This window comes from Quercus robur, chromosome 5 (assembly GCF_932294415.1).
Source record: "Quercus robur chromosome 5, dhQueRobu3.1, whole genome shotgun sequence".
Lineage (NCBI taxonomy): Eukaryota > Viridiplantae > Streptophyta > Magnoliopsida > Fagales > Fagaceae > Quercus > Quercus robur.
The window spans coordinates 4,963,170-4,988,396 of record NC_065538.1 but is presented as its reverse complement, the minus strand read 5'-3'; the positions used below and the strand labels follow the sequence as shown (position 1 = coordinate 4,988,396).

General features: G+C 37.4%; 3 protein-coding genes across 3 annotated transcripts; 1 reads left to right on the top strand and 2 right to left on the bottom strand.

Annotated features, from left to right (window-relative positions):
• The first annotated feature begins 10,425 nt into the window (after positions 1–10,425).
• Positions 10,426–10,896, top strand: LOC126727700 (heavy metal-associated isoprenylated plant protein 47-like). The gene is made up of 2 exons (XM_050433625.1): positions 10,426–10,513; positions 10,622–10,896. Exons 1-2 carry the CDS (start codon positions 10,426–10,428, stop codon positions 10,894–10,896), a joined length of 363 nt encoding a protein of 120 aa, XP_050289582.1.
• Positions 10,897–17,083: 6,187 nt separating this feature from the next.
• Positions 17,084–19,987, bottom strand: LOC126727699 (uncharacterized). The gene has a single exon (XM_050433624.1). The coding sequence runs from the start codon at positions 19,985–19,987 to the stop codon at positions 17,084–17,086; it is 2,904 nt and encodes a 967-aa protein (XP_050289581.1).
• A 3,734-nt stretch (positions 19,988–23,721) lies between these two features.
• Positions 23,722–25,179, bottom strand: LOC126727698 (uncharacterized). Its single transcript, XM_050433623.1, has one exon. It carries the CDS (start codon positions 25,177–25,179, stop codon positions 23,722–23,724), a length of 1,458 nt encoding a protein of 485 aa, XP_050289580.1.
• Between the last annotated feature and the right edge of the window lie 48 nt (positions 25,180–25,227).

Genomic DNA, 25,227 nt, shown 5'->3' with positions numbered 1-25,227 from the left:
GGGTCCGAGGACCATGCAAGGCCTTAGTTCTGTCCAAAACTTGTATGATTCTTTTTAAGTAGTTGGTTTCCCCAGAGGCTTGGGTCCGAGGACCATGCAAGGCCTTGGTTCTGTCCAAAACTTGTATGATTCTTTTTAAGTAGTTGGTTTCCCCAGAGGCTTGGGTCCGAGGACCATGCAAGGCCTTGGTTCTGTCCAAAACTTGTATGATTCTTTTTAAGTAGTTGGTTTCCCCAGAGGCTTGGGTCCGAGGACCATGCAAGGCCTTGGTTCTGTCCAAAACTTGTATGATTCTTTTTAAGTAGTTGGTTTCCCCAGAGGCTTGGGTCCGAGGACCATGCAAGGCCTTGGTTCTGTCCAAAACTTGTATGATTCTTTTTAAGTAGTTGGTTTCCCCAGAGGCTTGGGTCCGAGGACCATGCAAGGCCTTAGTTCTGTCCAAAACTTGTATGATTCTTTTTAAGTAGTTGGTTTCCCCAGAGGCTTGGGTCCGAGGACCATGCAAGGCTTTGGTTCTGTCCAAAACTTGTATGATTCTTTTTAAGTAGTTGGTTTCCCCAGAGGCTTGGGTCCGAGGACCATGCAAGGCCTTGGTTCTGTCCAAAACTTGTATGATTCTTTTTAAGTAGTTGGTTTCCCCAGAGGCTTGGGTCCGAGGACCATGCAAGGCCTTGGTTCTGTCCAAAACTTGTATGATTCTTTTTAAGTAGTTGGTTTCCCCAGAAGCTTGGGTCCGAGGACCATGCAAGGCCTTGGTTCTATCCAAAACTTGTATGATTCTTTTTAAGTAGTTGGTTTCCCCAGAGGCTTGGGTCCGAGGACCATGCAAGGCCTTGGTTCTGTCCAAAACTTGTATGATTCTTTTTAAGTAGTTGGTTTCCCCAGAGGCTTGGGTCCGAGGACCATGCAAGGCCTTGGTTCTGTCCAAAACTTGTATGATTCTTTTTAAGTAGTTGGTTTCCCCAGAGGCTTGGGTCCGAGGACCATGCAAGGCCTTGGTTCTGTCCAAAACATGTATGATTCTTTTTAAGTAGTTGGTTTCCCCAGAGGCTTGGGTCCGAGGACCATGCAAGGCCTTGGTTCTGTCCAAAACTTGTATGATTCTTTTTAAGTAGTTGGTTTCCCCAGAGGCTTGGGTCCGAGGACCATGCAAGGCCTTGGTTCTGTCCAAACCTTGTATGATTCTTTTTAAGTAGTTGGTTTCCCCAGAGGCTTGGGTCCGAGGATCATGCAAGGCCTTGGTTCTGTCCAAAACTTGTATGATTCTTTTTAAGTAGTTGGTTTCCCCAGAGGCTTGGGTCCGAGGACCATGCAAGGCCTTGGTTCTGTCCAAAACTTGTATGATTCTTTTTAAGTAGTTGGTTTCCCCAGAGGCTTGGGTCCGAGGACTATGCAAGGCCTTGGTTTTGTCCAAAACTTGTATGATTCTTTTTAAGTAGTTGGTTTCCCCAGAGGCTTGGGTCCGAGGACCATGCAAGGCCTTGGTTCTGTCCAAAACTTGTATGATTCTTTTTAAGTAGTTGGTTTCCCCAGAGGCTTGGGTCCGAGGACCATGCAAGGCCTTGGTTCTGTCCAAAACTTGTATGATTCTTTTTAAGTAGTTGGTTTCCCCAGAGGCTTGGGTCCGAGGACCATGCAAGGCCTTGGTTCTGTCCAAAACTTGTATGATTCTTTTTAAGTAGTTGGTTTCCCCAGAGGCTTGGGTCCGAGGACCATGCAAGGCCTTGGTTCTGTCCAAAACTTGTATGATTCTTTTTAAGTAGTTGGTTTCCCCAGAGGCTTGGGTCCGAGGACCATGCAAGGCCTTGGTTCTGTCCAAAACTTGTATGATTCTTTTTAAGTAGTTGGTTTCCCCAGAGGCTTGGGTCCGAGGACCATGCAAGGCCTTGGTTCTGTCCAAAACTTGTATGATTCTTTTTAAGTAGTTGGTTTCCCCGAGGCTTGGGTCCGAGGACCATGCAAGGCCTTGGTTCTGTCCAAAACTTGTATGATTCTTTTTAAGTAGTTGGTTTCCCCAGAGGCTTGGGTCCGAGGACCATGCAAGGCCTTAGTTCTGTCCAAAACTTGTATGATTCTTTTTAAGTAGTTAGTTTCCCCAGAGGCTTGGGTCCGAGGACCATGCAAGGCCTTGGTTCTGTCCAAAACTTGTATGATTCTTTTTAAGTAGTTGGTTTCCCCAGAGGCTTGGGTCCGAGGACCATGCAAGGCCTTGGTTCTGTCCAAAACTTGTATGATTCTTTTTAAGTAGTTGGTTTCCCCAGAGGCTTGGGTCCGAGGACCATGCAAGGCCTTGGTTCTGTCCAAAACTTGTATGATTCTTTTTAAGTAGTTGGTTTCCCCAGAAGCTTGGGTCCGAGGACCATGCAAGGCCTTGGTTCTATCCAAAACTTGTATGATTCTTTTTAAGTAGTTGGTTTCCCCAGAGGCTTGGGTCCGAGGACCATGCAAGGCCTTGGTTCTGTCCAAAACTTGTATGATTCTTTTTAAGTAGTTGGTTTCCCCAGAGGCTTGGGTCCGAGGACCATGCAAGGCCTTAGTTCTGTCCAAAACTTGTATGATTCTTTTTAAGTAGTTGGTTTCCCCAGAGGCTTGGGTCCGAGGACCATGCAAGGCCTTGGTTCTGTCCAAAACATGTATGATTCTTTTTAAGTAGTTGGTTTCCCCAGAGGCTTGGGTCCGAGGACCATGCAAGGCCTTGGTTCTGTCCAAAACTTGTATGATTCTTTTTAAGTAGTTGGTTTCCCCAGAGGCTTGGGTCCGAGGACCATGCAAGGCCTTGGTTCTGTCCAAACCTTGTATGATTCTTTTTAAGTAGTTGGTTTCCCCAGAGGCTTGGGTCCGAGGACCATGCAAGGCCTTGGTTCTGTCCAAAACTTGTATGATTCTTTTTAAGTAGTTGGTTTCCCCAGAGGCTTGGGTCCGAGGACCATGCAAGGCCTTGGTTCTGTCCAAAACTTGTATGATTCTTTTTAAGTAGTTGGTTTCCCCAGAGGCTTGGGTCCGAGGACTATGCAAGGCCTTGGTTTTGTCCAAAACTTGTATGATTCTTTTTAAGTAGTTGGTTTCCCCAGAGGCTTGGGTCCGAGGACCATGCAAGGCCTTGGTTCTGTCCAAAACTTGTATGATTCTTTTTAAGTAGTTGGTTTCCCCAGAGGCTTGGGTCCGAGGACCATGCAAGGCCTTGGTTCTGTCCAAAACTTGTATGATTCTTTTTAAGTAGTTGGTTTCCCCAGAGGCTTGGGTCCGAGGACCATGCAAGGCCTTGGTTCTGTCCAAAACTTGTATGATTCTTTTTAAGTAGTTGGTTTCCCCAGAGGCTTGGGTCCGAGGACCATGCAAGGCCTTGGTTCTGTCCAAAACTTGTATGATTCTTTTTAAGTAGTTGGTTTCCCCAGAGGCTTGGGTCCGAGGACCATGCAAGGCCTTGGTTCTGTCCAAAACTTGTATGATTCTTTTTAAGTAGTTGGTTTCCCCAGAGGCTTGGGTCCGAGGACCATGCAAGGCCTTGGTTCTGTCCAAAACTTGTATGATTCTTTTTAAGTAGTTGGTTCTGTCCAAAACTTGTATGATTCTTTTTAAGTAGTTGGTTTCCCCAGAGGCTTGGGTCCGAGGACCATGCAAGGCCTTGGTTCTGTCCAAAACTTGTATGATTCTTTTTAAGTAGTTGGTTTCCCCAGAGGCTTGGGTCCGAGGACCATGCAAGGCCTTAGTTCTGTCCAAAACTTGTATGATTCTTTTTAAGTAGTTGGTTTCCCCAGAGGCTTGGGTCCGAGGACCATGCAAGGCCTTGGTTCTGTCCAAAACTTGTATGATTCTTTTTAAGTAGTTGGTTTCCCCAGAGGCTTGGGTCCGAGGACCATGCAAGGCCTTGGTTCTGTCCAAAACTTGTATGATTCTTTTTAAGTAGTTGGTTTCCCCAGAGGCTTGGGTCCGAGGACCATGCAAGGCCTTGGTTCTGTCCAAAACTTGTATGATTCTTTTTAAGTAGTTGGTTTCCCCAGAAGCTTGGGTCCGAGGACCATGCAAGGCCTTGGTTCTATCCAAAACTTGTATGATTCTTTTTAAGTAGTTGGTTTCCCCAGAGGCTTGGGTCCGAGGACCATGCAAGTCCTTGGTTCTGTCCAAAACTTGTATGATTCTTTTTAAGTAGTTGGTTTCCCCAGAGGCTTGGGTCCGAGGACCATGCAAGGCCTTAGTTCTGTCCAAAACTTGTATGATTCTTTTTAAGTAGTTGGTTTCCCCAGAGGCTTGGGTCCGAGGACCATGCAAGGCCTTGGTTCTGTCCAAAACATGTATGATTCTTTTTAAGTAGTTGGTTTCCCCAGAGGCTTGGGTCCGAGGACCATGCAAGGCCTTGGTTCTGTCCAAAACTTGTATGATTCTTTTTAAGTAGTTGGTTTCCCCAGAGGCTTGGGTCCGAGGACCATGCAAGGCCTTGGTTCTGTCCAAACCTTGTATGATTCTTTTTAAGTAGTTGGTTTCCCCAGAGGCTTGGGTCCGAGGACCATGCAAGGCCTTGGTTCTGTCCAAAACTTGTATGATTCTTTTTAAGTAGTTGGTTTCCCCAGAGGCTTGGGTCCGAGGACCATGCAAGGCCTTGGTTCTGTCCAAAACTTGTATGATTCTTTTTAAGTAGTTGGTTTCCCCAGAGGCTTGGGTCCGAGGACCATGCAAGGCCTTGGTTCTGTCCAAAACTTGTATGATTCTTTTTAAGTAGTTGGTTTCCCCAGAGGCTTGGGTCCGAGGACCATGCAAGGCCTTAGTTCTGTCCAAAACTTGTATGAATCTTTTTAAGTAGTTGGTTTCCCCAGAGGCTTGGGTCCGAGGACCATGCAAGGCCTTGGTTCTGTCCAAAACTTGTATGATTCTTTTTAAGTAGTTGGTTTCCCCAGAGGCTTGGGTCCGAGGACCATGCAAGGCCTTGGTTCTGTCCAAAACTTGTATGATTCTTTTTAAGTAGTTGGTTTCCCCAGAGGCTTGGGTCCGAGGACCATGCAAGGCCTTGGTTCTGTCCAAAACTTGTATGATTCTTTTTAAGTAGTTGGTTTCCCCAGAAGCTTGGGTCCGAGGACCATGCAAGGCCTTGGTTCTATCCAAAACTTGTATGATTCTTTTTAAGTAGTTGGTTTCCCCAGAGGCTTGGGTCCGAGGACCATGCAAGGCCTTGGTTCTGTCCAAAACTTGTATGATTCTTTTTAAGTAGTTGGTTTCCCCAGAGGCTTGGGTCCGAGGACCATGCAAGGCCTTAGTTCTGTCCAAAACTTGTATGATTCTTTTTAAGTAGTTGGTTTCCCCAGAGGCTTGGGTCCGAGGACCATGCAAGGCCTTGGTTCTGTCCAAAACATGTATGATTCTTTTTAAGTAGTTGGTTTCCCCAGAGGCTTGGGTCCGAGGACCATGCAAGGCCTTGGTTCTGTCCAAAACTTGTATGATTCTTTTTAAGTAGTTGGTTTCCCCAGAGGCTTGGGTCCGAGGACCATGCAAGGCCTTGGTTCTGTCCAAACCTTGTATGATTCTTTTTAAGTAGTTGGTTTCCCCAGAGGCTTGGGTCCGAGGACCATGCAAGGCCTTGGTTCTGTCCAAAACTTGTATGATTCTTTTTAAGTAGTTGGTTTCCCCAGAGGCTTGGGTCCGAGGACCATGCAAGGCCTTGGTTCTGTCCAAAACTTGTATGATTCTTTTTAAGTAGTTGGTTTCCCCAGAGGCTTGGGTCCGAGGACCATGCAAGGCCTTGGTTCTGTCCAAAACTTGTATGATTCTTTTTAAGTAGTTGGTTTCCCCAGAGGCTTGGGTCCGAGGACCATGCAAGGCCTTGGTTCTGTCCAAAACTTGTATGATTCTTTTTAAGTAGTTGGTTTCCCCAGAGGCTTGGGTCCGAGGACCATGCAAGGCCTTGGTTCTGTCCAAAACTTGTATGATTCTTTTTAAGTAGTTGGTTTCCCCAGAGGCTTGGGTCCGAGGACCATGCAAGGCCTTGGTTCTGTCCAAAACTTGTATGATTCTTTTTAAGTAGTTGGTTTCTGAAGGTTTAGCTCCTCAAATAAGGTGGGGGGAGCTGGCTCGGTGTTTGAAGCCCCTAGGCTTGTCCATGTCGTTGACAACGTGGAACGTAGCCCCTAGCAAGAGCTTATGTTGGAGTATCAGCAATATGTCGTCGGTGATATAGGCACCTTCATAGGCCCTTGTTCGAGAGAAACTCAACTTCGCCACCGCTCGAGCTAACATGCAAGCTTTCCCACAGACGGCGCCAATTGTAGGGACACGATTTGCGTTGGACCACAGTAGGGTTGGGTTCGCACGTAAATGGACCCGTGCAATATCATTTGTAGAGAGTGGGATCAAAAGGCTAAGTCATATTTACTCGGCTGTGGTTTTGTTAAGCTGTTCATGCATGATCTAGAGGTGTTCCCCCTTTCTTCTTGGTCCTTTTCTTTTCGGAAGGATCCCCTTTTTAGGTTGCAAATTTTCCTTTTATATTAGCATGCATTCAATTTCCTTCGTCCACGTGTAGGGTTGAACTTTCCTAACCTGACACTTGTCCCATCAGTTTAAGACCTGAGCTGTTGGGAGTGGTTGAGTAGGCTAAAGAGACACGACTCTGTGAGAGGCAAAGCTCCGTCTAGGGCAGGTAGTTTGGGCAGCCTTTCCTAGATATTTTAGATTTCTTACAAGATTATCCCTATGCCGCTTTTACCCCTTTCCTTAGTGTGGCTCTGGGCTAGCCGAGGGCTGTACCTTCCTCGGCGGTTTCTATGGCCCATTGGTGCTTTGCGTTTATTGGGCTGGGACTACTATCCTCTTCGGCCTGGGCCTTAAGTATTCCTGTGAATAGGTGGATCTGGCCCATCTGTTGTCGGGCCCCACATCATATATTTACATTTTTTTATAACTCAATATATTCAAGTTTTTTTTTTATTAAATTTTATTTAATTTAAATTTCTTAAAAACTCCTTCAAAAATATTTCTAAAGCTGCTACTGATTCTGTTCATGGAAATGGTTAACTATTCAACTGGACCATAATTGATAAATTATTATAGGGCAAAACTTAGGTATAGTACCTTAGGTTCCCTACTTAAAATTTTGACATTTGTCCAATTTAATACCTCAAGCAAACGACATTAAAAAAGAAAAGAAAAGAAAAGAATATATCATATCTCTCTTTCGGTGAGTATTTGCTTCCTTTCTTCTTTTCTAATCTATGATTCTTTCTCTCTCTCTCGGTGTGTGTATGTATGTGTATCTATTTCCTTCTTCTTTTCTGATCTATAAGGCTTTCTTTGTTTCTGATCTATGATTCTTCGTTTATGATCTATGATTCTTCGTTTATGATCTATGATTCTCTCTCTCTCTCTCTCTCTCTCTCTCTCTCTCTCTCTCTCTCTCTCTCTCTCTCTCTCAGTGTGTATGTATGTATGTGTATTTGTTTCTTTCTTCTTTTCTAATCCAGGAGTCTTTCTTCATTTTTGATCTATGATTCTTTCTCTCTCTCTCTCTCTCGGTGTGTGTGTATGTATGTGTATCTGTTTCCTTCTTCTTTTCTGATCTATGATTTTTTCTTCGTTTTTGATCTATGATTCTGATCTATGATTCTTTCTTCTTTTCTGGAGATTTTAAGCCAATGGGTTCTCTTGCAGTTGCAGTACAGGAAAAAGAAGGAAGAAGAAAAAAAAAATAGTTTTAATGCCGTTTGTTTGGGTTATTAAATTAGATAGATGTCAAAATTTTAAATAGGAAATCTAAGGAACTGTACCTAAATTTTATCCATTGTTAAAATTGGTAATAAGTTGTACATAGGGGTCTAGATAACTTTTTTCACCTTCCTAGAGGTCATTTCCTCCCAGAATTCGTCAATCACAAAAAGTCCAACCGTCAATTCCATGACGGTTTGACTGCAGTGAACCTCATTGAGTATATGGCTTTGTGATTTCAAATTCAATAACACTCTTTTGTGATTGATAGAAGAGTTGGACAATTGAAGGGTAATTTATCATGCACTTGGCATGTGGTCTTTAATGATCTTGACTAAAAGATGCAACGAATGCACAAGATTAAGGACCAAGGAGATTTGGAAGCTAAAGAAAAGCCGATATTTGGAAACTAAAGAAAAGACTTGATGTTAAGTTGAATCTCCCTTGGTATTACAGACTATAGTAAACTTTATTTTCAACCTATTTTCTTTTTTCTTTTTTTGGAGAAATGGATTTATCTTTAACTTATTGAGATGTTCTTTGTTATTATAGTGATATTAACTTGTAACTCCATACATATATATGCATAAATATACTTAAAGATATACAATAAGATTCGTAATATAATTCCTATATATATCATTTAAATAATATTGATAGTCATTTTTATATTTTGTTAACTCTTTAAAAATTTTTGAAATGATATTATTGGGTATAAAATGTAAATTGTTTGGTTTTTTATTTTTTTATTTTTATTTTTTTTATACGATTCATTTATTCTAGACTCTTTGATTTTTATACTTAATAACTAACTTGGATGAATATTTATGATGTAATCTCATATTTGATTCTAAAATTAAGAAATAAAACTTTTTAAGAATAAATAATTTAGGACACATGACGCAAAATTGAAACTCTAATTTAGAATTCTAATTTGAGTTTCTCTCAGTTTCACCAATTATTATTTATATAGATTATAAAAAATTCCCAAGGGTTTGTGATATGTTTGAGGCATTTTACACTTTCATTAAATTATTATTATTATTAGGAAATGGTATCCGGCTAGCCTTTGGCAAACTATTCCTCTCTCTTCTCATGAGATACCAAAAAACCCTATAGACTAATAATTTGATATATTGAACTTAAGATTTCCAAATTTATGTCATACCCTTCATAAATGAGTCCACCACTCAATACTTGTGGGGTCTCTTTCATTATTTATGAATTATGTATTCAGGTCACAGTTGTCTTGTCCCATAATATGTATTTGTATATGTAATCATACTTTAAGACTTGTGAGTCTTCCATTATCGAGGGGGGAAAAAAAAAGACTCATAAGTCTTCCATGGACTCATGGAGCACCTTTCAAGTCCGAATTCAAAAAGTACTACACTATGGAAAGTATGCACTATTCACGGAAGACTGGTCAAAAGTTGCAGCTACTGTTCATGTACAGCGTGTGAACAATAGCCGCTTGTTGGGGAAAACGTGTGAAAAAAAAAAAGAAAAAAAAAAGGGAAAACGCAGGAAACTAAACGCAGGAAACGCAACTTTGTATCCAAACTCCACCTAAGTGTTTCCAAAAAAAAAGAAGGAATAGTTAAAAATATAAGAAAAAAAAAAAAAAGCGCGGCTTAGCACCTGCTACATATAAAAATTAACCTTAAGCAATTGGAGTCCAATTTGGCAGGCTTGAAATTAGCCCCTTCCAAGTATTAAAATAAAATTTTCATATAAAGTTTCTCGGAAGATAATCCCTAATATTAGTATATTACCCTTATCTTTCCGAGTAAAGACCAATTCCTAGATTAATTTTAATCGTTCATGTGAAATCTGAACCCAAATCTTCCTAGATGAAACTGTCAATGATTCTAAAACTTCCATGCTTTCAGATACGGACCCAGCTAATTAAGCAATTTGAGAATGCATGGCCCAGATTACCTAATCTCTTCGGTCAACCTTTCACATAAGCACGAGGTAGACTTTCAGATCTTGGACGTCATATATGTTGACGTTATAGATGTCTAATATTTATTGAGTTTTACTAACCTATTTCTTTAGAGTATATATTAATAACTATTTTAGGGAATTTTTTTATGAGAAAATGAAAATGTAACTAAATATTTTGATAATTTTTTAAATTTTTGATAATTAAAAAAAAAAAAAAAAAAAAAAAAAAAAAAAAAAAAGATGATTATCGTATGTCCGAAGGACATAAATTAACCAGACCTCTATTTAAATTATTAATTTAAAAAAAGGATTCTTAATAATTCCGAGGTAGCTTCCTACTTTTGAAACGTGGTCTAGATTTTAGAATTAAAAAACCTAAACCTATAACTATACAATACGAAATCTTGTCTTGTATAAAGCATAATACTCATCCGAGTCAACTAATCATTGGTGTACGTACATCCCATGAGTCAGTCAACAGGTTACTACCGCTCATCAGCTCTCATATAAATAGACACTACGACCTCATATTCCAAAAACACAAATTCATATCATATATAGATCCTATTATAACTTTGCCATTTGTTTCATAATATCAAACATGAAGGTATTCTATTTTTCCCTCCAAAAACATGGCACTTGCATGAAATAATAGTACTAGCTTTTTAGAAGTAAACACTATTTTTGTTTTTGTTTTTGTTTTTTTTTTTTTTTTTTTTTTTTTTTTGTTTTTTTTTTTTTTTGTTTTAGAAGATACTATATATTTCTTTACATGTAATATATCCAATGGTGCAGAAGAAGCTAGTAATAAAGGTGCAGATGACTTGTGACAAATGTAAAACCAAGGCCTTGAAGCTTGCTGCAGGGGCAGAAGGTGTGCAATTGTGAATCAAATTTAAAATTCTCTTATGCTTTTGAAAACTATAAGTTAAGGGACTAATTCGATTTATATGTTGCAAATTTTTGTATGATTACCAAACAGGTGTGACTTCCGTGGCAATCGAAGGAGAAGATAAAAGTCTGGTGGTAGTGATAGGAGATGAAGTTGATTCGGTTTGCTTGACCCGGTCACTGAGGAAGAAGGTTGGCTATGCCACCATAGTGAGTGTGGCACAACTGGAAGAAAGTGATGAGAAGAAAGATGAAGACAACCCAACTACAACTATATGCTATTCGGGTTATGGACAATATCCACAGTGCCCTTCGTACTATAGAGTGGTTTCTGATCCATGGCCTAGCAATTGCTTCTTCATGTGACACATTTGGCATATTGCAACCTGATCCGTGAGAAGTAAAATTTTTCTTTAGTTAAGTTGGTTATGCTTCTTGTTTCTAGTGTATCCTATATATGACTTCTCCTGATCTAATAAAGTTATATACATGTATTCTAAGACAAAGGGTGAGTGCATCAATTTTTACTTTTTGCTCTTAAATAATTTGTTTGCTGCGTATTGTCCTGAGGATTTGGTTCCTTTCCATTTGAATTAGTTTCTATTCAATAGAAGTGCAACTAAAATTATCAATAACGCCGGAGTTTACTCCACAAGTATAAGTGCTTGTAGGGTATGAGAGGTAAGGACCATAATTTAAGTCTCTAGAAAAGAGTTTCATACACATATATACTTAAATTGGTTAGGCTAGAATAAATTTTTTATCTAATATAAATATATATAGCGAAAATCAAATTACTTCAAGTGATTTATTGACCTTCTTTATATACAAGAGTATATGAGTTTATTTTCACTCATGCATGTATTTCTTTTGATAATTATTATAACAATCAGCCTATCATCATGAATCTTAGATATTTTATATGATTTTTTGGAATTTTAGATTTATGCTGTTATTTCCTTAATTTATGTATTTTTGATATTTTATCATCATTTGGTATCATAGCAAAGCTAGTTAGTAAACTTAGTATCATGTCATGGCATGTAAAGGAGCATGTGGAGGACAGCATGCTACCAAATATAGATTACATGTATAAACACAGAGTTTAAACTAGAGACACACGTTTAGTGGAGGAAGAGTGGTTTGATGCGATTTTAGAGCTGCTCGTTGCCTTAGCTATTGTCAACTAGCCTAAAAGGTCCATCCAAATCCAAGTTCCACGGAAGAGGAGGAAGAGTAGTTTAATGTTGAGGATGATCACGTCAAAAGAGTTTCATCCGTTAATTTGGATTCGTCGCAAGCCTATGATGAGTACTTCGATGATGGTGAAGATATGTTGGAGGTGAGTTGCGTAATCAAGGAATCATACAAGAGAGTAATATACGCAATATATTTGATGAAACTTGTAAGAGTTTTCTTATGCACATAAAAAATTTGCATAAACATGCTGATTTAAATAACCGCTAAAATGTTTGGTGAAGTTCCAATTAAAGAGAACGATTTTAATGAAGGTGGATGATTCCACTTGGAAGTTGGAAAGAAATGATTTTAAATTGTTTCGAATTAAATCAACATAACATTAAATTGTTTGGATTTTTATTTTTGAAAGAGTTAAGAGCTAGATTTGAATTTATTTGGAAAGAATTAAAGGAACAACATTCAAGTCGATGAGATTCAAGAGATGAAATGATTAGTTTTCACAATCCTTTTGAAGAACTCAGTTAAAACCGAAATAGGTAATGTCGTTCTTAAGCATGATACTTTCTCTTTAAAGTGAGGAGAGTGCCATATGATCTAAGCTAGCAACAGATTTGTGAATGATATAAGCATTAGGATGCAAATGTTTTCATGCATATCATCAACTCCACTATCCAAAACTCTCATAAATAAATTCTTTCTCATCACGCATATTGCACTAGGTGAAGTGAGATCTCGGAATTTTCCATTTCAATTAATTAACCTGTATGAATTACCCATTTATTTTATCTCGTTCTAAATTTTGACTCATTTCACTTTATTCCACTAGTTTTGGTTCATTCTATTAAAATCTATCCGGTATGGTGATTATGGCCGTTATGTAAATGAATCATTATTTTTTTTCTAAACCCATTTATTTTTTATTACTTCACTCACATATGACATTTTATTATTATTTTCTTTTAACAATGTGTTTTTCTTGTTTACTTTACTCACATATAATATAGCTTTTTTTTTTCTTCATTATATTCTTTATTTAGCAAAGATATTAAGAATGTGTATTATTTGATAATTTGATACGGTATAATGTCATGTGATGCAAACTTAAATATATAAATTTTGTAATATATATTACAAAATTTTTATATTTTAGCAAAAATCTAGAAACAATACACCCAAATAGTCTTGGTATCGACTATCGAAATGGTCCGTTCTAATGCACAAACCCAAACGGGTCTAAAATGGTATTCGAACATTATTGTAGATAAAAACCTGAAAAGTGAAGTTAAAATTCTGTCATTTGATGTTCCGATCTTGGAACTCAACCAATCTTCTCGTCTTCACTTACAATCTCATTGAAGTCTCCCATTACACTAACCATGGCAAATTATCTTGCGAGTGTAGCTGCCTTAATAGTTTCAACAAAACACCAGAGACATGTTTCTACATTTCTTACTAGAACACCAATGTGTGACCAGAAGAAAATGTTTTTAAGACGACTTCAACTTTATCTGACCAAAGCAATGCAAGTCCACCTCCTTATCCTACTCTATTTACAAAAACACCTCCTCTCATACCAACCCTATGAGAAATGAAAGAATTGGGAAAAACTGAATTATCATTGAATTAATTTAGCTTGTGCCTTTATATACAGCATCAAGTTCAGCTAGGATCGAAAAACAGAGTGCTGAGCTAACAAACTAAAATAACAAACTAACAACCACTCTCACGTGTGACTAACCATCCTACTCACTTGTGAACACTAATGAAAGAAAATAATACTAAACTACAGGTCGTATATTGTCTATAATACAAACACAGCAACTAAGCTACAAGTGCTTCAAATATTGCTTCTTGAAACTCTGCTATCCGTGTTGAATCTTGCTTCTTCTGCTCTAAATGCTTGCCTTGATCTTGATATTACACGAATCCTTTCCATATGACCAGGAATCCAGGATTGGGTTGCATTTCCATCAGAAACATGACACAGAGATCTCGCTGCCTGAGTAGGAAATGGAGCTCACATACTTTCTGCAGGTTCCCAAGCTCACGGCAGTTCAAACTTAAGTGCATCGTCATTGTGATTGGTGGGGCTGTAGGACACCCTTTGCCGATGAAGAAGAAATTTTAGCTTTTACTGCCTCCCTAACCTCATGCTTATTACATTTAGGAGTGAGGACTTCATTACCACAACTGTCATGCTTCTTCTTCTGTAGCTGAGTCATTTCTTGATCTTCTAGGCCATCATTAGAATATATCACCTTCGCAAGCCCATCTCTTCCACATCCTAAGACTGTTGGGTTTTTTTAGTTAAAAACTTACTTGGGCCGATCTGAGTAAGTTAATGAAGAATATTGGCCCAACGTTTGATTATTGCTCTTAATCTCTTGCACGGACTGGTTAGTGGTTATTAATTTTCCAATCAAGCATTACTAGCCAATGTTGTCGATTCCGTTCCGGTAGCCACTTCAATTTATCAATTGGAATGGAATACTCCCTCCGTCTCACTTTTTTTGTCCTATTTGAAAAGTCAAACTTTTTAAGGGAACATCATTTATTGTCTTGTATACCTTTTAAAAATGTATAAGTTTCCAAAACTACCTTTAAAAAAATTTATCAAAAAATTGAAGTAGTAAATTAATAGGGGTATAATAGAAACATTAGTAAATTAATGACTTTTATTTTTAGAAACAGGATAATATTTTGAGACATCTCAAAATGGAATAGAGAACAAAAAAAGTGGGACGGATGGAGTATTTTGGTATCTATTTATTAGAGCATTCTCATTAGCTCTCTTATAAAAAATGCTATTTTGACACACCAAAAGCCTACTTTATTATTTTATCACATCATTTTACAATACACCATTTATCAAATGTTCTATTATTTCATTCTAAATATTAAAATAATATATACAACACATTAAAATAATATATTTACTCAAAACCCAACAATATACAATCACACAACCCCGTGACAGTCACCACCAACCAAGAACCAAGAACCACTGCTACAACCACTGCCACAACAACAACCACTGCGACAACCACCGCCACAAACTACAACCACAATCACCAGTCATCCAACAAATTCCAAATCCAAAAACCTCAATATATATATATAGAGAGAGAGAGAGAGAGAGAGAGAGAGAGAGAGAGAGAGAGAGAGAGAGAAAACCCACCGACATAGCACAACCCGCCACCACCATACCCAAGCACAGCCCATCACCACCACCCACAGGTACATCCCGCCACTACCAACAAAAATCCACCAGCTGCCACCACCACCCAATACTACTTAAAAAAAAAAAAAAAAAAAAAAAAAAAAAAAAAAAAAAAAAAAATCCCCAAAATCAACACAAAACTATCCCAAAAAAAAGAGCTTGAAAAAGAACCAACTCACCCATAATCACAATCAAGTGGAATCCACAATTGAAGAAAAAAAAAAGAAAAAAAAAAAGGGAGATTAGAATCAGAGATCTTCACGGCAACGGCCTCATCGGTGAGGTTGAACTCCATGACAAGGCCGAACTCCATGGCGACGGTCGATCTTAATGGCAACGGCCTAGGTGGAGAAAAAAAAAAGATAGAGAGGGAGAATGACAGGGAAAAAAAAAAGGATAGAGAAGGCGTAGAGAAAGTGACAGAAAAGGAAAAAGGGGGGAAAAAAAAGAAAGAAAAGGGAGAGGTGGAGTTTCTAGAGAAAGAAAGAAGAAGAAAAAAAAGGGAAGAGAGGTGAGAACTGAGAAGATGAAGTGAGGCGGAGAAAGAGAGAGAGAGAAGAAAGAGTCATAAATGAAGAGAGAGAAATGGAATAAAAAAGTTTTTTTTTTAGCACATCTGTCTGTACCGTTCCAAAGATGGAACGGTACTGTTCACGTGTGTCAAAATTATAGGATATAAAACACCTCATGAGAAGAGTTTTTTGGTGTTTGGTTTGCCAAATGCCAAATATTTGGCATACCTGATGAAAATGCTCTTATGCCATACAGTTTCAGATCTACCAACTAGAGTTATACACACACACACACACACACACACACACACACACACACACACACCATATCAAATTATTAATTCAAAATCAATTAATATATATTCTTAATATCATAATATATAATACAACATGTCTTATATGAGTAAATGAAGAAAAAAAAAAAAGACATATTCTTAATGGGTTGGGCTTGTATCTAGTGGCCAATTCTACTGAACACGTTGAAATGTGGACACGTTTCTAGTTTTGGACACGTGTCCATATCCTAATATGTCTAATGGAATTGGCCACTGGATACAAACATCTCCCATTCTTAATGAGAGAGAGAGAGAGAGAGAGAGAGAGAAAAAAACTCATATTATATCACATATGTGTGTAAGGTAAATAAGAAAAACTCATTTCTAATTAAAAATAATAATAAATGACATATTAAATTAAGTAATAAAAAAATAGGTTTAGGAAAGAAAATAATGATTTGTTTACATCCCGGTTAAAATCATTGTGGGGAGCCAAATTTAGTTGCATAAACCGAAATGAGCTAGAATTTAAAAGGTGATGATATAGAGGGGTGATTTTAATTAGTTAATAAACGGAATAGAAAATTCTAGCCATTCCAAGTGGAATGGAACAAAATTCATAACATTGGTATTAGCCTTCAGCTGCCTCCTTTTGTATAACTTCTCTTTTGAGTGCCACCTAAGTTCCCTCTTTCTTATTCGAGCTAAGCTTTTTCCCCGTAGAGCTTCATCAAGCGGCTTCATGTCCAACTGCTAGTGAGCCAGAGAGCCCCCAGAAAGAAAGCCCAAGTGAGCCGAACAATATCAGAAGAGCCTGCTACTACTATTCTGAAATCTGAATGCCAAGGCCCAAAAGCACAACAAAGTTCTTTGAATTTCAATAACCTTTATGACATAACATGTATCCAGTCCCAGCCCCAAACCTTGACCATAGTAGTCTAATTACCCCTATCTCCAATTTCTTTTCCAAAAACAAACTTGTGCAGAGACATTCCAACCTAGAAAAAAACCCGCTCCAAACAAACCCCCAAACACCAGCCACGGTTTAAAAACATTCAAAAGGCAATTTGTGTCATTGAAAAAAAGCAAGAAAAGAATGGCTCTATAGTTATGGTAAGAGTGTAAAGAGGTACACTGGGCACATGCAATTCAACTTGATGGTACGTTTACATCTAGGCTCGCTGCCTACAGCATTACCCCCTTCGATTTCTCTACTCTCAAGCCGAACAAATAGAGCTATAACAAAGGACCAAGGCATTCACTGAATTTTACAAAAATGGGCATTAGCTTGCTTAAAATGCTAGGCTTAATTCGTGATGAGATCACCCAAACAGAACTTGCTCTACTCAAGGTGGTGTTGGTGATGAATTCACGAGGCGTGATCTCCAGCAGCTCTTCAAAATATTGTGGTGCTGAGGTTTAAAATGGATTTCAGTTGATTTGAGTGAAGGTTTTGCAGATTTGGCCACCTGCCGCGCGAATGGCATGATTGGGGATCGAGTTTTTGAATAGGGAAGGAATACCAACAAAAACGAAAGGAAGTTGCCTATTTCTTCTCCAGGTTTATTGCCTTCTCGAGTATCAAAAAAGAGAATTGAGCGGGGATTTCTGCAGCTTCGCAATAAATTTTGTAAATTTTTACCGCCACCATGACTAAGAGTAGAACTGGCATCATGTTCATCAGCATTATAAGCAAGCCGCTGATCAAAGCTTGCATTTGATCGCAACCATAAATCTCGCAGAGCACTAGGGAAACTACATGTCTTTTCCTTCCCGTTAGGCTTTCTTTCCACCACCTGTACCAAGTTGCGGCTGATCAACTGTCTCAAAATATTCCTTGCAACTAATTCAGGAGGCTCTTGCTCAACGCCACTTGGTGTTACCAACCCTTCTGCAACCCACAAAGCGACTAATTTCCTTGCTGAAGTTTCAGAGTCCTTGGGGAAGAGTCCAAAATAAGAAAGACATTGCCTTAGATGTAGTGGTAAGTCTTTTACATCAAAATCCATAATTTCCGTCCATGGTGTTTGGTTATGATCAATATGGTCAAGCACCTTCAACAACTCCTCATAAGTCACATTCTTCGTCCCAGAAAATAGATACCCAAGACGTAAGATAGAAAGTGGCAAGCCCCCACACCTTCCTACTACTTTACGTGCGAGGGAATTCTTTTTTTGTGCTTCTCCTGCTTCTGGAGAAACTTCGGGCTGGTCAGAAGTTTCAGACGGAAGGTGGACCATCTGTCGAAACAAACTCCAGCTTTCATCTTTGGTTCGTAATCGAACTTGGTGGGAGTTCTCAGCATTTGAAGCTACACTTTTGTATCGTGTGGTAATCAAAATTCTGCTCCCATTTGTGCTATCCTGGAATGCTGCTTTTAGACTCTCCCAGGCTTCTGCTGATGATATGTTGTCCAGAACTATAAGGTATTTCTTACCTTTCAAAAACTCATTCAGCTCCTTGATCGAGTAATCTTTTTCCTTCCTATCTGTATTAGTCCCTTCCTCTTTTTCCTCCCCTTCCTTATTCGTTGCCGGTGAAGGCATGACCTTTTGTCCTAATCTTTTCAGGAGTACATTCTTTTCCTCATCCGCTTTATCAGTTAGAGGCACCCAGTATTTGGATTCAAAATGGTTCTGAATAGCTCTATGGTTGAAAACCATCTGTGCCAGTGTTGACTTACCAATGCCTTTCATCCCGACAATAAAATGTGTGGAGCAATTCTCACTATTGGTGATCAGTCGTGAGACTACTTCATGTACGTCTTCATCCATGCCAACTACCAAGTTTCTCTCTCCCCTCAGTTCAATGCGATATATCCTTATGCATCTCTCAAGAAGTCTGAGAGCTTGATTGAATCGCGAAATATCTTTGAACATGGACCCAGACTCTGTCTTGTTTTTATTTTCACTCCATTTTGAGCTTGAACTTTCTCCATGGGATTTCAAAGATTTTTCTGCATCTTTAATAATTTCCTTCAGTTGATTTGTCCAAGCCATTCTTGAATGGTCTATGCCTTCAACTTCTTTTGCATCCATGAGAAGCTTGTGTAGTCTCTCGAAAGTCTTGTGTAGTTGTTTGTAGTCTTCCGCGGTTTGCCCCTGACTGACCTGATTGTGAAAGTTGTTTAGAAGAGAAGAAATACCTTTGTCATCAGTTGTGTCCTGAGACGAAAACTTTTTCTTTTTTTGGGACTGATGACCAGATTTTAATGGATCTCTAATAAATTTGAAATGACATACGCTCTTGTGTAAAAGGAGGACCCATAGATTTCTGTCATACAACCTCTGCTTCTTCTTGAGCTTACGCCTTGCTATCCAATTACCGATATAGAAAATCCAGTTCATTCTATTTGCTATTTTCAGTATGCCATCCATGTCTTGTAGCAGTTCGAGTATGGTCTCCTCCACAAGCTTCACCCAGGTCTTCTCCGTTTTAGTGTTTATTCTAAGCCCATCTAAATCTTTCAGGAAAGCAAGCAGAAGCTTCACCCGAAACTCAATGTTGTACTGTATGTCGTCTTTCTTGTCACGTACTAAATCTGGCTTTCCATGGATTAGGTCCTTCAATTTCTCTTCAATTGAATGAGTTGGTGGCAGTCGCACAGCTCGATCATAAGTATAAAAGTTTTGTTCCACCAGTGGTCTGTCCTGCAGGCTTCTAACATTAGACCTTGACCTCTCTAGTGATCCATAGATCTTAAAACATTTCCTGGAGAGATGATCAGACAACTCATAGATCACCCCATCCATTTCATTGTCGAGGCTACGGATTTTTCCGAAATCCATTAAGACAGAGTAAACCCACCTCAGAAATTGTCTTCTTCTACTCAGTTTCTTGTAGGTTTCAGAGCTAGACTTTGCTTTGCGAACCACGGCTTCGATTGAATTTACCCATTCTTTCTCAACATCACTTAGTTGTACTGTCGCTCCCGGTCTCAGTTGTGAATCCCAAAGTTGATGGGCTCTCTTATCTATTTCTTTCCCCAATTCTGAAACGTATTTAACATCTTTTACGAGAGCATTCAAAAACTTCCGTTCCATTCTGAGCCACTTGTACTGCTCCTTCAACAGTCGAAACCTTCTGTAACTAAAGAAGATAATAGCCAAGTATGCAAGCCCAAGGACTATGGATAAATATAGAATGGAAAAAGCACGAAGTCGAGGACGAACATGACCATGAAACAATTGACTGACACCAGGTACAACATGGGCATAAAATTGCTTAGAAATCACAAAGAAAGTGGCCATGTTTGCTCACGAAGCCACGCTGAACTTCTTCAAAGTTCACAGTGGCTTTAATGAAAACAAAGAGGCCATTACATTGTTCAAAAGGTGATCATTACTGAATCTTGAAGAATAATAAAGGTAGAACAAGTATAATAAATTTGAGCAGAATCAATGGCAGAGCTAATGAGAGTGAACAAGTGTAGGGATGGATCATGGAGGTGTGGTTTTTTCTCAACTCAAAATTCTATAGTTAGAACAAGGGGATCAGACATTTTTGATAAGGGTCCGTTTAGATATCGCTTATTGCTGGAAACTGAAAACTGAGAATACTGTAGTAAAATAATTTTTAAATGTGTGAATAGTACCGTGAGACCTATTTTTAATAAAAATTTTGCTAAAAAAAAGGTTTGTGGGTCTCGTGAACAGTGCACGGGATCCACCGATAGACACATTCCAATGAAAATTTTGCTGGTCAAAGAGGTAATGGGTCCCGTGTACAGTGCACGTGACCCACTAAATAGTATATAATCACGTGAAATGCTATAATAAAAAACTTTTAAGAAAAAAAAGAAAAGAAAAGGCCAAAACGCTATATCCAAACAAGTACTAAATCTAATATGAGTTTGACCCGAAATTGCCCGTACCATGCATGCAAAATGTTAAATTAAATTTTGAAATTATACATTCAAATATTATATGAAATTATATTCAATGTTGCATATGTAGCTGTGAGGATTGCATTGGTATCATATATTTGGAAGGAAAATGAAAGAATTATATTGTCTAAAATACCAAATTAATATTTAAATAAAAACTCTACAAACAAATGATGCTGAGATAGTTTCTCTCTCTTCAATTGGTTCAAGCTAGGAAAAGACATGATAAAAGATATTATATAAGTAACATGCCAAATAAAACTAAAGAGCATTATAAAATACTTGGAATTTGTAGCAACTGTACATAAGCTCACTAAATTATAAGTGACTACTAAATACACATTCTAACAGCACATGCTAGTATATATTCTTAGTTTTGTAAACTTTTGTATAGCCCCTAATATTAAAGTTTTAAAACCCTTAAAATCCTTTTATTGAAACTTTCAATTCCAACCATACTATGTATTTCTTTGAAGTGATTAAAATCCTCCATGGCCATTGCAGGGAGAAGAACCACCACATACATATATATATATATATATATATATATGACTAAACAATAAAGGAATCCTGTTTCAAATACTATATAGATAAAACCCACTTGGTATGGTATTTACTCATATGAAGTTCCAAATCTACACTTAGAAAAATCTCTTATGTAAAATTATAAGATAGTACCAATTAATTAAGAAAGTACTGCTATACCCTATTAAATCAAGTAATCAACACTTCTACAACTACAAAAGGGCCTAATAAGTATTAATGTTTACTAAAAAAAAAAAAAAATCAACACTTCGTTTGAAAAAACTAATTACCAAGTACTAGTCAAACATGTAGAAGACATTCAACTTTTTCCAAGTAAATAAGTGGAGTATTCTCTCATATGCCAAGATTATGTGGCCAAAGAGAAAAAAAAAAAAAAAAAAGACTGATATAATAAATGAATTGAATTAACAATATGTGGCCGGAAAGTTAAAATATATAATGATATGCAAAAGCTAAGCTAAACGGTAAAATAACTATATTCCACAAGATTCATCAATGCCTTCATATAGAATCCTCTTCGTAATTTTTTAAGGGAACAAATGAATTAATGATTTTAAAAATAGAAAATTATGTATCAAATAATTCAAGTATAAAATTCAAAGAAAAAATCATAGGAACTAAAGATTTGGTTCTAGAATTAAACAAATAAACCAAACAGTTAAAAAAATTGGTTTTAATAGAAAACAAATCTTCTAAACTGAGATTTGGAACAAATTTTACCTGGATTGGTAAATACATGATTAGTACGAAACTCCAGAATATTATTTTGAAGGTAAACTTATAAGTGCGAAATTGCCAAACCGGAAACTTTCATATGAAAGATCAATACACACGTTTTTTTTTTTGAAAGCAAAGATCAATATACACGTTAGTTAGACAAAAACAATAGAATTATTTGAGAAAATGGACTAGAGTTGACAATCTTGGTGTCTTTGCATGCATTGATGGGAGCCACCGCCCATGAACTTGAAGAGGAAGTATATCCATCAACAGAAAGGCAGAGTTGATAAATTAAAAAATTAACATCCAATTGAAGGAGAAGTTGGGAGGGAGGATTTGTATTCTTGCATGTAGGGATAAGAATTTAAGTTTTTAAGACAATAAGTCTATAACTGAAGAAAAGAACCAAAAGGTTAGAGTAATCTCAAACGACAACCAAGTTTTAATTACCCATACGAAGGAAATCTTAAAATCCTAAAAGAAACGGTAATAAGCATATTGAAGAGCCGAATTTTTTTTTTTTTTTTTCATGATATTTTCAACATGAATTCAGCACAGGCCTTTGTGGGAATTATTTGGATGAGTACAATTTGTAATGCCCTCTCTCTTGGCAATAAAAATTTATCGTTTGACGACAATTGAAATAGAAATGACAATTACGGCTGAAATAGAAATGACAATTACGGTCCTTATTAATTTAGGTCCTCTATAAATTTCTAGCTTATCCCCCAAAAAAAAAAAAAAAAAAAAAAAAACTTTTTAGAAAAGGGAAGTAAGCACAATTAAGGTTTTTTTTATTACATATTATATATATATATATATATATAAAATTAGATTACATTTTTCATTATCAAATGGTCAAATGTGAATAGTAAATAGTAAAAAAAATATTAGTAAATAATATATAAATGCACCATCACTTTTAAGAGTATTAAATACAAAATATGTGTAACATACCATTAATTTATGATTAAAAATAAAGGAGTTCATTTTGTAATCAAATGTATTGACGCAATTAAGATGTTTTATGATACAGACAAATTGCTACTTGCTATGTGTTACTATTTGTCCACATCATTCTAAATAGATAAAAGATTGCACAACTTGTCATTGTTGTGTGCATCCATTAGTAGTGGAACCCAACTTTTATAATATACTGGTAAGTTACCTATGCGATGCATGTATATAATGTTGTAATATTTTATGTAAGATGATTTTGGAGAATGCTGTACATGTATTATAGCATAATTATTATAGAACTTTATTAAAAATGAGTTTATCATAAAAAATCAACAATTATAAATTGCACACACATATTCATTATAATTATTCAATTGAAATAAAAAAAAAAAAAAAAAAAAAAAAAAAAAAAAAAAAACTCTGGAGGAATATTATAAAATAAAAGTTTATATAGAATGTGTCTTTCTCTTTCTCCTTAATTTTAAAACAAAATACATATCCCAAACACCCATAGTCAATCACATCATTTATAAAACCCACAAATCCACGATGTCCAATTTTTTGTTAATGTTATGTAGTTTGTATTAGTTTAGTAACAATAGAGTGAGATTTTCTTTTCTATACTTAAACAATCAAATTGGTAATTAGATGTATTTTTAATTACGGATTGTAAATCACATAATTTTAGATTTTCCATGAGAATATCAATTTCTTCATCCAAAAAATATTAGGAATGCTTTCATATGGAAGATATATAAGGAAAAATATCAAAACAAAAATTATTGTTAATTATAATATTGTTAAGCATAAGCATCCGTTCTTTCAATGCTTTATCCTGAAATTAAAAGCAAATAGCATACGATACATGCTTTTTCAATGCACAATCAACTTAGCCCTTGCATGACCCTTTGAAATTTGAAACTGCTCAGTTATACCAAAATGTGCCGAAAGGAGCCAGACATGAGTGATCAGCTCTCCACCTCGAGTGAGTTGTTGAGCATGATGGTTCCATCGACACTTATTGGCAGCATAACAGAGCATTTCCACCCATACATGACTTACCAATTCCCACTTCTGTTCAATCTCGAGGTGTTGCAAAGATTCAGCAAGTCGACATCCTTCAAATAACAGTGACTTGCTTCTATCTCCCTTCACTTTAGATGGAGGAACTTCAGTGCTCACTTCAAGTAAACTTATGCGAGCATGATCTCCAACACACACTGATTTTCTCTCCTGAAAAAATTCAATGGCCTCAGCACATGTGTCTTGGAACCTGATTTGTCCAATTCCATTGGGAAGCATGAAAGGACGCATGACTAGAAGATATAACATATAGTCTGATAACAATTTGCTGGCTTCACAATTTGGAATTTTAATAGAGTTTGGGGATGTGTTCCAATCACCATGATAACAAAGGTTTGTTGCAATATGCCAAAGAAGAATGCTTTGGTCAAATTCTTCCTCAACGCTCTGTTCGATTGTTGTACGGTTTCCTTTACTGAGTTCAAAATGGCATTTTGCATTTTGAAGAGCCGGATCGAATTCTACCTCAACGCTCTCCTCCTTTGTTTTACTTTTTCCTTTCTTAATGCAATCCTGGCATTTTGCGTTTTTAAGAACACGGTCACCCCTACAAGCACATAATTCCTTGCATGCTTTGAGATCTTTGGCAAACTCTGATTTCTTTTGAAGCTGCTCAAATATCAAGTTCTTCAAAACCATAGAGACTTCCGCTGAATCTTGGTATCGAAGCCTCTCTAGCAACTCAGACATGCATAAGAACTTCTGGATAACACTATACTTGGTTGGCTTCTCTTTAAGACAATATTGTATTAGATTGTATTGTCCCATGGTATTGGACCACCTCTTGTTTCTGTACAACGGAATTGATGAAATGGTAGTATACAAGAAATCCACCACAGAATTTTTGTGCTTACTCAGCCAAAGCAATGTCCAGTCTGAGGTAACAAGTAATAACACTGCATATATCTCTAAGAAGATTGCTCCAACCAGCAATGCATAAGTGATAATTATGTCCGCTGTTGAGAAGGCGTGCTTATCCATGATCAAAAAAACCAAAAGCACAACCACGGTGGAAGAGAAACTAATGAGACGTAGAAGACAACCCTTTAGAGAATAAACCAGGAAAGCCTTAGTAAAAAACACGTCAAACATGAATCCGAGCTCAACCTCAATCACCTTGAAAGCTTCTGAAGAACATAAGGTAGCAGAGGATGAAGCCATTTCTGGTGATGAAGACGAAGAACTTTTAGATGCTATCAGACTTGCAAAAGGCAAGATGAAAACGGTGTCGTAGTGAGAAGAAGTCATAATTACTAAAACTCAATGCAAAACGCAGCGTTTAGTTAAGTCAGTCAG